This window comes from Podarcis vaucheri (genome assembly GCF_965113315.1).
Source record: "Podarcis vaucheri genome assembly, chromosome: 5".
Taxonomy (NCBI): domain Eukaryota; kingdom Metazoa; phylum Chordata; class Lepidosauria; order Squamata; family Lacertidae; genus Podarcis; species Podarcis vaucheri.
In genome coordinates, this window is record NC_138763.1 from 24,013,481 (window position 1) to 24,027,327 (window position 13,847).

Consider the following 13,847-nt stretch of genomic DNA (forward strand, 5'->3'; position numbering starts at 1 on the left):
AGGGGATTCCGTGTCTACTCAGCCTCAAGCCAAAATCAAGTCACTGGTAGATTCACTGGAACATCATTTTCACATGAGTTTGCTAGCTAAAGGCAACAAAGTTAATGGTCAGTTTAAAGGCCAGAATGCAAGGAAATCCTGTGGTGATCAGCTAGGTAAAGGTAAAAGGACCCCTGACCATTAGGTTGTGGTGCTCATCTCGCTTTATTGGCCGAGGGAGCTGGCGTACAGCTTCCGGGTCATGTGGCCAGCATGACTAAGCCGCTTCTGGTGAACGAGAGCAGCGCACAGAAATGCGGTTTCCCTTCCCGCTGGAGTGGTACCTATTAATCTACTTGCATTTTGACGTGCTTTCGAACTGCTAGGTTGGCAGGAGCAGGGGCCGAGCAACGGGAGCTCACCCTGTTGTGGTGATTTGAACCGCCGACCTTCTGATCAGCAAGCCCTAGGCTCTGTGGTTTAGACCACAGCGCTACCTGTGAAGAGCTAAGTGGCCTTAATTCAAAGACATGAAGTTAGAAAAAGTGCTGAACTGTGAAATTTGGAACCTAGGAAGTTGCCTTCTACCAAGTCCTGTCATTGGACCACCTAGCTTTGATTCTTGCATTGTAGGGTATTGGAATAGGTGACAGTCTAGGCCCCTTCCAACTCTACGATTCTATGATTGTTTAGCTCAGCACTGTCTAAACTGACTGGCAGTGGCTCTCGCAGGTTTCAGACAGGGATCTTTTCCAGTATTATCTGGAGATGCCAGGGATGGAACATGGGGCCTTGTGCTGCAGATGTGCTCAAGTTCTGAGCTGCAGTTTCCCACCAAATTAGGCTAGGCTACATGAAAGATCCAAAAATCAGTACAGCATAAGAAGAAAGAAGTGCCTTTCTAGATCATCAAAACCAGTAGCCTGTTCTCACAATGGCCAACCTGCAGGACCTGAGAACAAGCGCACTCTCCACTCCTGCAGTTTACAGCAACTGGTATTCAGAAACATTAGTGCCTCTCCTTGTGGAAGCAGAGAATAGCCATCATGGCTAGTAGCCTCAACCTCACAAACAAATCATCTTTGAACGCCATCTAAGTTAGCGATCATCATCAAGTTGGTCTCGTACTACCTTGAGCTAAAATCAATGCAAATGTGGTGTAAAAATTATGTTCTAAAGAAACTGTATACCTTTGAAGACTTAAGTTTTACTTTAGGTTCTTAGGTCGGATGGTCATCTCTCATGGATGCTTTAGTGGAGATCCCTGCATTGCAGGGGGTTGGACTAGATGACCCTGGAGGTCCCTCCCAACTCTACAACTCTGTGATTCTGTAATAACATCTGGAAGGCACCCCTGGCTTTCTTGATAAATTTTACATTTTGGGAAACCATGGAAAGAGGGGAGGAAGGAAGAGGCAAGCAAAGCAATGGAAAGAGACAAGGTGGCACTTTCAAAGATATCTTGCATCTCTTATTTTTTGAAATGTACAAGAGAAAAAACAGATCCATAGTCATTACAAGTTCCCATTCTATTCAGCAAGAATTCATTCTCCTGGAACAACACCAAGAATTCTTGCATGGCCTGTGAGATACAGTCCTGTCTTCCAGAAATTTAATTAGACACGCCTCAAACCATAATCACTTTTTGGACTTGATCGGTGTTAGAACAATCAGCCTTCATTCATCTCAGTTTCCTGGGTGCTTCAGATGTACTAAGTGGATTTCAGACTGAAACTCCAGGCTGTGCACATTAATGCAGTCTGAGCCTTGAGCGCAAAGCATCCCCCAGATGTTTACAGCCAGAGCTCTGACAGCTGCGCAAAGCAGCCACTAGGTAACACTAGGCAGCTGCCTAGAGCATTGCAGTGTACATGAGCCTCATACAGATGATTTGGAAGTAAATTGTGAAACTCCTTCACTGCCTGGCTTGACAATCTCCATTGTGAAATGAGACACCCTTTCCTGACTTTTACAGACAAATCCGTTTTCCAAGCTTTCCCACGCTTATTGAAAGTGGGGGCAGGGAGCAGGGGGCAGTCTCGGGATATGGGCTAGCATGATAAAGGTACATTAGGGAATGTCCTTGACTGGGACGCTCCGAGACCAGAGAGAAGAAACGATGGAAGAAGTTTAAGGAATATTTGAAAAAAAATATGTTAATATTTAAATCTTAGAATAGCTTTGGAAGTGGATATAGGCTGTAGGGTTAGAAGTAGAAGATAGTGTATTTTAAAATAGTATTATTTGTAACTGATAAAATGTGAAGATTTTTATGGTTAAAGTAAGCGTCATAAAACACGGGTGGCGCTGTGGGTAAAACCTCAGTGCCTAGGGCTTGCCGATCGCATGGTTGGCGGTTCGAATCCCCGCGGCGGGGTGCGCTCCCGTCGTTCGGTCCCAGCGCCTGCCAACCTAGCAGTTCGAAAGCACCCCCGGGTGCAAGTAGATAAATAGGGACCGCTTACCAGCGGGAAGGTAAACGGCGTTCCGTGTGCTGCACTGGCTCGCCAGATGCAGCTTGTCACACTGGCCACGTGACCCGGAAGTGTCTGCGGACAGCGCTGGCTCTCGGCCTATAGAGTGAGATGAGCGCACAACCCTAGAGTCTGGCAAGACTGGCCCGTACGGGCAGGGGTACCTTTACCTTTAAGCGTCATTAAAAAAATGGTTAGAAATTATGATATATGTAAACTGCTAAAAATGAGGTAAAATGAAAATCAGATAGGGGGGACTTGGGGAAGCCCACCTAACAATGTTTAGAAAAAATAAGGATAAGACAAGAATTTGTTTGTATTGTTTGTTTTTCTGTTTGTGTTGTTTATTTGTGTTATAAAATGAATTTTAAAAAATGGAAAAAAAGAAGAATAATCTATTCAAACAGGAATAAGGAATCTCAGCCCTGGAGCCAAATGTGGACCCTTGAGCATTTCTCTCTGTTTCTTGTCACTCCCAAGACCACTGTTCCTCTCCTCAGGCCAGCAGCCCTCACCAGTGCCCACCACTGACATGTGACTGCTGGAAGGTTTCCCAGAATGCAATGCGAGAAATCCCAGCTGAGAAAGTCCACCATCCCTGCATTAAGAGGAAGCATATGTTCTATCACTTCCCCTTGATTTAATGTTGATGCTTCATGTATAGGTTCCTGCAATACGCCTTTAGAAAAAGCACCTTCATTTTCACATCCACCTCAGTAGAATGTGAAATTCTTGTCACACTGTTGTGAATAGGCCTCTTTTTGTAAGTCCATGTAATCAAATATTTTTTCATGTGCCACCAAAGTCAGCATATCGAGAGTCCAATTATTTACTGATGGAGTTTTGGTTACTTCCCAGTTTTGTAATAACGTGGCCCTGTTGAACCACAATTGATATTCTGGCTCCAGCTTCCAGTAGCCTGGGGCATGGTGTAGTATGGTGTGGTTTAGTTATATACGTACTGCTCTTTGGTCCAAAGGACCCCAGAGCCATGAAGAACATCAATACATATGAAAAAAGAAATATACAATCAAAGTACAATATAATAGATTGTACTTCAGAACAGAAGACAAGTAAAAATGATTATCATTTGATGCTGTGCATTGGAAGCAGCAAATTGCATTCCACTTGGCTTCTTTGCAGGAGCAAGGAAATAATCAGAACCTCGTTGGGGTTTCTTACCCAGCTACTTCAGTGTTAGGCTGTCCAAAGGCTGTCCTAAGTCTTCTGGCACATCCTTCATTTAGCACTGAACAATGGGTGTTGCAAAGGTTCTGCCTCTGGCTGCCCTGCCATAAATACTTGCAAGGAACTAGAGGAGGTTATATCAAGCTTGAGTGATAGGCCAAGGGACCAATAGCATGCAAACAGGCTCTTCACACAATTCTCCCATTCCCAGAGTACTGCCCCACCCAAAATACAGATGTCATTCTCACAACCACAGCCGACATTCACTGCGTAAGTAGCCCACCTCTTTGAGTCATCCATAGCAACCAAGGATGCTTTAAAAGTCTGTCTATTTAGGTAGCCTTTTCATGTTTAATATGGTTACAGTGGTACCTCGCAAGACAAATGCCTCGCAAGACAAAAAACTCGCTAGACAAAAGGGTTTTTTGTTTTTTGAGCTGCTTCGCAAGACGATTTTCCCTATGGGCTTGCTTCGCAAGACGGAAACATCTTGCAAGTTTGTTTCCTTTTTCTTAACACCGCTAATACAGTTGCGACTTGACTTCGAGGAGCAACTCATAGAACGCGGTGTGGTAGTCTTTTTTGAGGTTTTTTAAGACTTTGGTGATTTTTGAAGCTTTTCCAAAACTTTCCCGACACCGTGCTTCGCAAGGCGAAGAAAATCGCAAGACGACAAAACTCGCGGAACGAATTAATTTCGTCTTGCGAGGCACCACTGTACTTGATTTAATTTGGTTTTATTAATTGCCATTCACTATTTCTCTTGTACTCTGCTCGCTTTCATTTCCTTACAAATTTTGTTAATTGCATCTTACATGGCTTGCGCTTTCTGGGGTTGGGATGTTATGAAGATGGAAGCTCACATAGGATTGAGGGCAGTTTTATGAGGATAGGTTAAGTCAGTTGTAGAAGAGTTAAATATTAGGGGCTTCAGCCAAATAATGCAGCAGATCTGTTGATTTAAGGGTCTTCCCCCCTCCCAAGTCAAAGAGAGATATGGATACCAATCAAAGTTGGATTAGGACTTCCTTTTCTTTTCTATGCCTTATAGCTCATTGCCCCTCTATATATCTATGTTTCTCTAGGTCTGTGTGATTTGAAACAAGCGAGGGTGTCCAAAATGTTTCCAGCACAGCACTGAAGAGCTCTGTATTTATTTTAAACCACAGTAGCAGATTACTTTTTTAAACGCTAAATGCTCTATTTAAAGAGTTAAACGAAAAACCCAACCCCAATTCCTACATGGCTCTGCTTTAATTTCAGAAAACCAACCAACCCAGAACTATTTAGAATTCTACAGGTAGCATTCTAGATAGGACATATAGCTTGAGGCTGTCAGAGGAAAGAAGCAAGTACTGGAAAAGCCAGTGTGAAACTGTGAAGTTTTAAAAATGTAGACGTCAGAATACACTCCACTTACTCCTCCTTTGGGACCATGGAGGAAAGTGAATCCCTTTTACTTCCCCCATAAAAAGTTCCTGGACCTATCTGTATACAATTGGGCAGGCTTAATCCATTCTAAAGGCACTCTCGTGCCTGCAAATTTCACCCACTTTGACCAAAAGGCAAAAAAGTTATAGCAGCTTTAAGATTCCCCATTATAGTGAAAAGGGAACACAGAACATCATTTTATAGAGCGACTCAGAACATGAGCTATACGTTGTAGAGGAAGGAGCACAGAGCAAATCAGTAACAGAATGGAAGAATGGGGAAGATTAAACCTATGCACATAGCAATACATCACAGACCATTTTTGTAGAACTTGCATTGTAGTATTATAACTCAATAAAGAACCGTGAAATTTAAGAAAGGGGACATGTTTTCATACTGTTGATTAAATTCATGGCATCTAAGAAAGCGAAGAGTGCATTTTCAGCAATGCAAATAAGTAGGGATAATTGGTTTGCTGTGTTTTCAGCAATGAATATAATAAGTGAGGCACAATTAGTTTGTTAACAATGGCTTGTTGACTTTTGGAAGCGACATTAAGGAATATTAACAATTTTGTTTCTTTCCAGCGTTCAGGTGGCTCCTTAGCAATTCCTTTGTGTGCATTTCAAGGGACCGTATCTCTCCATGCACCTACAGGAAAAACCCTCTCTTTATCTACATATGAGGTAAGCACGGAGGGACAGAAAATAACACCCACATCGAAGAAAATTGAAGTGTATCGCTCCAAGAGCGTGGGTCATGAGCCAAACCCTGAGGATTCTCCAACCACATTTGCTGACACGAGCGTCAAGATCCATTTAGAAGTGCTTGAAATTTGTGACAACGAAGAAGCTATGGACACAGTGTCAATCATCAGCAACATCAGCCAGTCATCAACCCAAGTCCGGTCTCCATCCTTGCGCTATTCTCGGAAAGAGAACAGATTTGTCTCGTGTGATTTAGGGGAAACGGCTTCCTATTCGCTCTTCATACCGTCAAACAATCCCAACAACGATATTAACATATCAATCCCAGACACTGTGGAAGCCCACAGGCAGAATAGCAAAAAGCAACACATGGAGAAAGAAGGCTATCAAGAGGAGATACAAATGTTAAACAAAGCATACAGAAAAAGAGAAGAAAGCGGTGCCAGCAACTAAAATAAACAGTTTACTTCAGAACTGAATAATTTGGGTTTTCCAAGTCAATACATTCTGTTCTTTTTTTTTCCTTTTTTCTTTTTGCTTGGACATGAAATCAGAGTTAAGAATATTGCTGCGGCAATGGAAAACGTCAGCACATTTAAGATAGAAATCAAGATATAATGCAGCAAGGGTCACAATCCTGCATATCATTTAAGCAGGATTTAAGCAGCCTAACTGCGTGCAGAATTGTAGTTAAAGCTTTTAAAGCAGCTCTAATGGGCTACCAGGGAAGGGAGGAGATAATCTTTTTTTTCTAAATTAATACTTTATTGCATTTGTTTTGGTTTTCAGTAACGAGCTACCTACCTTTGGAAATATACAGGATCTGCTTGAAGAGCTGCTTCCGACCAGAATTTTTAATCATTTATTTCAAAACTTTTTTATTATAATAAAATGTTTCAGAATAAGCTCCTCCAGGGTTCTAAATCCAGTGATGCTGAATGTTGGAAGATTGAGGACAAACACAGCACATAAACCATGGAATTCAGCAGTGATGATTGGGGATGGGGAGAAATTAAATTTAGTATGCATTTAAAGCCAAATCTATCAGATTTGCACTTTTCAGAACAAAATGAGAACTGAAACACAGCCATCCTTCAAAATTCACATTAATTTGAATTTTGCAATGCAGTTCTCCCACCCAAGCATGTCGACAAAAATGCACATATTAAGAGGAAAATGTGCATAAAACAATATATTGGTGGAAATAATTTACAAAATTGCATTATAAGAAATTGTTTCCAAAAATGTGTACATTAGTCAAAACTGCACGCAAAAACATGCTTATTATGAGAAATTTGCACTGAAATGCTGAAAAAAAATTCATAAAGATATATATATGGACCTGCAAAGTATAGCAGAAATGTGAAGAGCTGAATTTAAGACTGGGGAAAATGAGAAATTGAGAGAACCAAAACGGGCACTAACCATAATGGCTGTGTACTACCTCCAGTGTTGGAGCAAGCATGCTTCTGAATCCCAGCTGCTGGGAATCTCTAGCTGGAAGAGTGCTTTGCACTCAGGTGGGTTTCCCATTGGCGTCTGGTTGGCCACTGTGAGAATGGGATGCTGGACTACATGGGACTTTGGCCTGATCCAGTAGGTCTCTCCTTATGTTCTGTAGAAGTTCAATGCCCATTACATGGATGGCTGCATAGTTGAGAAATGAATGTGACAGGGTCCATGGGCTTGTCCCAACTCTACCCTACACCCAATACTAATCACACGGGGAAGGGGTTACACTTCTGATGATAGCTATAGTATAGGATTTAAAGGAAGCAAATTTATATGTTCAGTTTAAGCTGTTTCAAAAAAACACATATAGATTGTCCAGTTTTAATGAATGTTCAACTCTAGCATGACAGCAAACTGTCATTAAACCTGAGTAACCAAAATTAGAAAGGAAGATAATCCCTGACTAATCAGTACCAAAGAACAAAAGTCAGAAACAATATGATGCAACATACTGCTCAGTTTTTCATTACTCACAAATTAAAATATTAAAGAGCATTAAACATTTAAAACACACATTTGCAATCATTTCATTAACACGGTGAATTTTAAAATGTTTTCACATTTTAGATCAGTTACGAAACATCTGCATATATAAATAACAACAAATTACGTGAGTTTTTTTGCATCGTTTGGTTTTTTACTTCTAAACTGTTTATTAAAATTTAAGTATTCACATCTTGTAAATATGGAAACATGTATTTTGACATAATTGCTTTGTATCGTATTGCACAAGCTATCCAAAAAGCTGAGACCCTGCGTTGCAACTTTTGGTTTTGATAATTCAATACAAACACTGTCGCTTACCTGGATCACAGACTGGGCTCTCCAGCGATGACAAATTCAATACCATGTCAGTACTGCAAAACTCTTCTTATGAGTTACAATTTATATGATCACAGGCCAAATATATGAAGTTGGAAAGTAATGTAGCCTTAAATATTTTGTAGACAGGGATGCCAAATGATTCTTCCTGTAGTTATGGGCACACCATGTTTCAGATCTCATATGAGGAAGTCAATTCTTCACTGTACCTGTGCTGCATTACTGTAGTCACATACCAATGGGAAACTGGTTAACTAATATTAGGCCCTGACTCATATATGGGAATAACTAGTAGAACAAGTCTTGAAATTTACCAACTCTTATTTATTTCATTTAAAGTTCATTTAGAGTTGGATTCCGTTCCAAGATGGTGGCACGTTCATATGCTGCGGCTCTGAGCTCCCAATATCTTAAGGTCCATATATAGCAACACCCTAGAGGTCCCGGGCCCTGAGGAAGTTAGATTAGCCTCAACCAGAGCCAGGGCCTTTTCAACACTGGCTCCGGCCTCCGTCTCATGAGACCACGTCCCTACAGGATCTGATTTCTTTCCGCAGGGCCTGTAAGACAGAGTTGTTCCACCTTGACTTTGGCTTAGAATCAGTTTGAGTCCCTCCCCCTCTTTCTTTTTCCTTTCTCCTCCTATGAAGAGACTGCATCCTAATGTTTTAATGTTGTATCTTAATCTTTTAAATTGTATTTTAATCAACTTGTTTTTATTATTGGTTGTTAGCCGCCCTGAGCCCGGTCTTGGCTGGAGAGGGTGGGGTATAAATAAAAATTTATTATTATTATTATTAAATTCCAACTGTCTTACAAGGAGCTGGTGGAACTACTTGGTCTTTCCCAATATTGTAACCTCACCACAGCCCTGTGAGATAGGTTTCAGCTGAGGTTTGGTTACTGGTCCAAGGTCGCCCAGTAAGCTTCAGGGCCGAGTGGGAATTTGAACCTGAGTTTCTTCAGTCCTAGATTCAGGTAGGTAGCCATGTTGGTCTGCCGCCATCAAAATAATAATAAAAAAAATTGTCCAGTAGTACCTTATAGACCAACTAAGTTTGTTCTGATATAAGCTTTCATGTGCATGCACACTTCTTCAGATACACTGAAGTCACCAGACCCTGGACAATTTTTTATCATTTTTATTCAGTCCTAGTCTGACACTCTAAGCACTACCCCACGCATCTTCTTGTGATTTAAGATTTTTGACTACTTCAGGTAACCTGTTTCCACAAGAATCCCACAAGGGCAGTGATTGCCCAAAAAACCCACATTTAATTGATTGAATCAACTACTTCTTACTCTGGTCATGATCTTACAAAGGCAACAGAAGGGGTGCCTGAGATTCACTGGTGCTCTGCTTTTAATCTGTGTTGAAGCCATCAGTCTGCCAATGGCAGTGATTAATTTATATTTCAGACTCTACTGAGTTTCATTAATACAAAAGGGGATTTTCAACCTTTCAAGTTATTAATTTGGAACTCCAATCTCGGTTCATCATTTGTTGTTGCAACTTGGAAGTCCATGGATGCAAATTGTATTCTTATGGTGTATGGAGAACAGGGTGGAAGTGAGGGGGATCCCTCTTTTTAAATTGCTAGAACAGAGGTGAGAAACTGCAGCCCAGAAGTGAAATGCAACTTGCAGAAGTTGACTTAGAGCTCTCAAAATGCTTGTGATGGGCTTGTTACACTTCCTCACTCCAACTTCTCCAAGGGTCATGGAGAATTCCTTGATGAAACAAGCTGAGAGTACATTTTAAAGGTAATGGTACAAAGCAGGAGATTCTCGCACAGGACACCTGTGGATGTACCAAAGAAAACATTTTTATAGCTGGAATCAGTATGTGGTGGGGTGCAGATCTGCCCAGAGAAGTTCTGCTAGAAATAAGGTTGTTTTTTTTTACTTTGCTTTTGTCAGTGTTTTTGTTCCCAAGCAGGGAGCTCCTAATTTGAATTACAAATTGTAACTAAGCAAAAATATTTTGGAACTGTGAACTAGCAACAAGACGGTGAAGGGAATATTATAGGCCAAAGTTGTTAGAAATAGTAAAAACCATCCTGGCTTTTAGAATCCTGTTCAACTGGGTGTCTTTTCTTTTAAGAGAGTTCAATATTTTGTGTAGGAAACAATTTTGCAGATGATACTTTAACGCTGGTTAGTTGTGTTTATCTTGGGTTAGACTTTAGATGCATTAAAATTTAGCATAAAAGTGGTCCTCAGCTCAACCTGATTGTAAAGTAATGTACTGCTGTTGTATGATAGAAAGTGAATAAATTTCCTTGTACAGCAATTCTGTAAACTGAGCTCTGTTCGGTGTCTGTGTTTTTTTCTGAATTCATGGTAATATTTTGCATGTGTTCATTCATGACGCAGTTCCATCCCATGTCCACATTAATCAGTGAATTAAAACAAACCCAAATTCATATGAAAATTTGCATCAAAATACAAATTTTCCTGCTGATTTAAACAGGGGTGATATTCAAGTAAGTCTTACTCAGGGCAGGCCCACTGAAATCTGTGGCTGGTATTCAATACTAGTCCTACTCTGAATGGACTCACTGTTGTTAATGAACATAACTAAGGTTGATTCATTTCAATGGGTATACTCTGAGCAGGGCTTCTTTGAATACAGCCCATGGGACTCAAATACATTGGGTACAATGAGTCTACTTGGAGTATGATGAAGTTTGGCTATTGCCCTATGCATTTTGCGATAAACTGTGTGCGCATTTAAATATCTATTTAAAAACTTACTATATAACTACATAACTATATATATATATATGAATTTTATCTCAATGCACACATTTCTAAACCCATTTTTTTTCCTCATAAAATACACTTTAAACAAATTTTGGTATATTCTTGGAGTGAAGAACTGTGTCGCAAAAACTGAAGAAGCGTAAAATCCAAATAATTAAGTTTAGACCTGCACACTAGCCCAGGAGGTGCAGATCAAATCAGTTCAGCTCAGAACCCACGGAAACTGAATTTCTCAGGCATCCCTAAGTGTAAACAACCACATCCCATTTATTTGTCAGTCAAGAGCTACTTGCTCTGTGCGAAAGGAGACACAGTTCCTCTTCCTTCTTCTGGTTCATGCATTAGTGAACACTGGAAATGGAGCATTGCTTATCATTTTTAGAAGCCCTCTTGGATTTAAAATTTTAAAACCCTTTTAAATATCTAATGAGAAATGATTTCATCCTTTCCCTCTTTGAATCCCCCCACCCCCTTTTCTTTTCCTGTGACCTTTAATGTACACCAGAACACAGGCCTGACATTTGCAGGCAAAAGGATGTGTTGTCAAAGTGACCTTTTTTGAAGGTGACTTCAAAGAGATGTGCTCCAGCCAGCCCTTTGCAGGGAAGCAGAAAAAGCTTGGGAATATATGGAAAGCAGATGCAACTTACACCCAAGCTTACCGGGTGGCTTCAGACTACTGAATAATGCATTTCACATCACACTGAAAACTGGGAAGCTCAGTATTGAGAGCATTCTCAGCTAAATTAGTCAGATTTCTGCCATCACCCCAGAGATCAATTCCTGTTTAGTTGGAAAGCGGACCTTAGCAGAACATCAACTCTCTGCTGCTTTGAGCATTAGGAAACTGAACTTCCTTTGGAAAGCTGAACTCCACTGCTGGTAGAGGCTGACAACTCACTGATGGATTTGAGTTTCAGGGTTAGGGTCAAAGGTCAGCATGGCTGAGCATCTGCGAAGGGTTCACACCCCAACAGAAGGGCCACTGGTAAGTGCCCTTGGAACTGTTCACCTGCTTGCTTGTTCATCCACCTCTCAGGCCCCTCTGCACTATACATTTAAAGCAGATCCTACCACTTTAAACAGTCATGGCTTCCCCCAATGAATCCTGGGGGCTGCAGTTCATTTAGGATGCTGACAGTTGCTAGCAGACCCCTATTCCCCACACAATTCCCAGAGTTCCCTGGGTAGATGGATTGTTAAACCAGTCCAAAAACTGTAGCTCTGCGAGGTGGGATGCGGGTGGCGCTGTGGGTTAAACCACAGAGCCTAGGACATGCCGATCAGAAGGTGGGCGGTTCGAATCCCCGCAAAAGGGTGAGCTCCCGTTGCTCGGTCCCTGCTCCTGTCAACCTAGCAGTTCGAAAGCACCTCAAAGTGCAAGTAGATCAATAGGTACCGCTCCGGTGGGAAGGTAAGCGGCGTTTCCGTGCGCTGCTCTGGTTTGCCAGAAGTGGCTTAGTCATGCTGGCCACATGACCTGGAAGCTGTACGCCGGCTCCCTCAGCCAATAAAGCGAGATGAGCGCCGCAACCCCAGAGTCGGTCACGACTGGACCAAATGGTCAGGGATCCCTTTACCTTTTACCTTATTCCCTTAACAGCACCCTTAACACACAACTGTTTGAAATATATAGTACAGATGGGGCTTCCTCTGGCCCAGACAAGTTAGAGAAACAATATTGCCATAATCATATAAAGTATTATGCAGGGCTTTTTTTTCTGCTAAAACTCACCAGAACTCAGTTCCGGCACCACTTAGGTGGGCACCATTGCCGTTATAAGAGAACAAGGGAGGCAGAGAGCCTTCTCGGTAGTGGCGCCCGCCCTGTGGAACGCCTTCCCATCAGATGTCAAGGAAATAAACAACTATCCAACTTTTAGAAGACATCTGAAAGCAGCCATGTATTGGGAAATTTTTAATGTCTGATGATTTTACAATTTTTTATATGCTGTAAGCCACCCAGAGTGGTTAGGGAAGCCCAGCCAGATGGGCAGGGTAGAAATATTATCATTATTATTATTATTAGTGAGTTCTGGCACCTTTTTTCTCTAGAAAAATAGCACTGGTATTATGAACTATTCTACCAAGTTAAAATTATCCCATCTCATTAGCTCTAGTATACCAGTGGCACAATGTGTCAGTGCATCTGGTTGTTAACCAGAAGGTTGGTGGTTTGAGACTACCCAGGTACCGCTGTTTGCAGGATTCCAGCATTGCAGGGGGCTGGACCAGATGACTCTCAGGGTCCCTTCCAACTCTACAGTTCTAGGATTCTAGTGATTAAAATTAGCTCACGCAAGTGGCGAATTCTACCCAACTTAGTAGGGCGTACAGGGAAATTTCTAATCAGAAGTTCAGTCAGTTCAATTGGACTTACAAGTTGCGAGGAAAGGTGCAGAGCTCAATGCAGTGCCCCTGCTTGGTATGCAGAAGTTCCAGGTAAGACTCAGAAGGGTCCCTGCCTGTGATCTGGGAGAGCTGCAGCCGGCCAGTGTAGACAATAGTGAGCTCAATGGACCAATAGTCTCAGTAAAAAGCAGCTTCCTATGTTCCGATGTTGAAGCTACCAGCATGAGTTCGACCAAACTGCAGGAGGCAGTGGAAGACAGAAGTGCCTGGCGTGCTCTGGTCCATGGGGTCATGAAGAGTCGGACACGACTAAACAGCAACAACATGTTCCGATGGGTGTAGGATTACTCCCATGTAAAGATGTTTAGGCTTATGCTGCAAGAACACCAACCAAATGCAGGATTGTGGTTTGTGAGCCAGTGGTATGTGAAGTGGAATGACGTCTCTTTGTTTCTCATTTTGAATAATTTTTGAAAGTTACATCCTGTTTGGATTACTGAAATACCTTTGGAAAGCATTCAGAAACTTCAGCAGGACCAAGCTGCTATTGCCAGATTGCTGACCAAAGCTAGTTTCAAGAACAGAAACCCCTTGTTCCAACAGCTCCAATGGCCCA

The 13,847-nt window shown here is 41.7% G+C and overlaps 1 protein-coding gene across 1 annotated transcript in view; it reads left to right on the top strand.

Annotated features, from left to right (window-relative positions):
* The window catches only part of GPR149 (G protein-coupled receptor 149), a 42,054-nt gene extending 34,862 nt beyond the window's left edge, over positions 1 to 7,192 (top strand). Inside the window, exon 4 of the mRNA XM_082224146.1 lies at positions 5,660 to 7,192. Within this exon, the coding sequence (XP_082080272.1) occupies positions 5,660 to 6,232 (573 nt within the window). The 3' untranslated portion in view covers positions 6,233 to 7,192. The remainder of the gene's footprint in view (positions 1 to 5,659) is intronic.
* Positions 7,193 to 13,847: the final 6,655 nt, after the last annotated feature.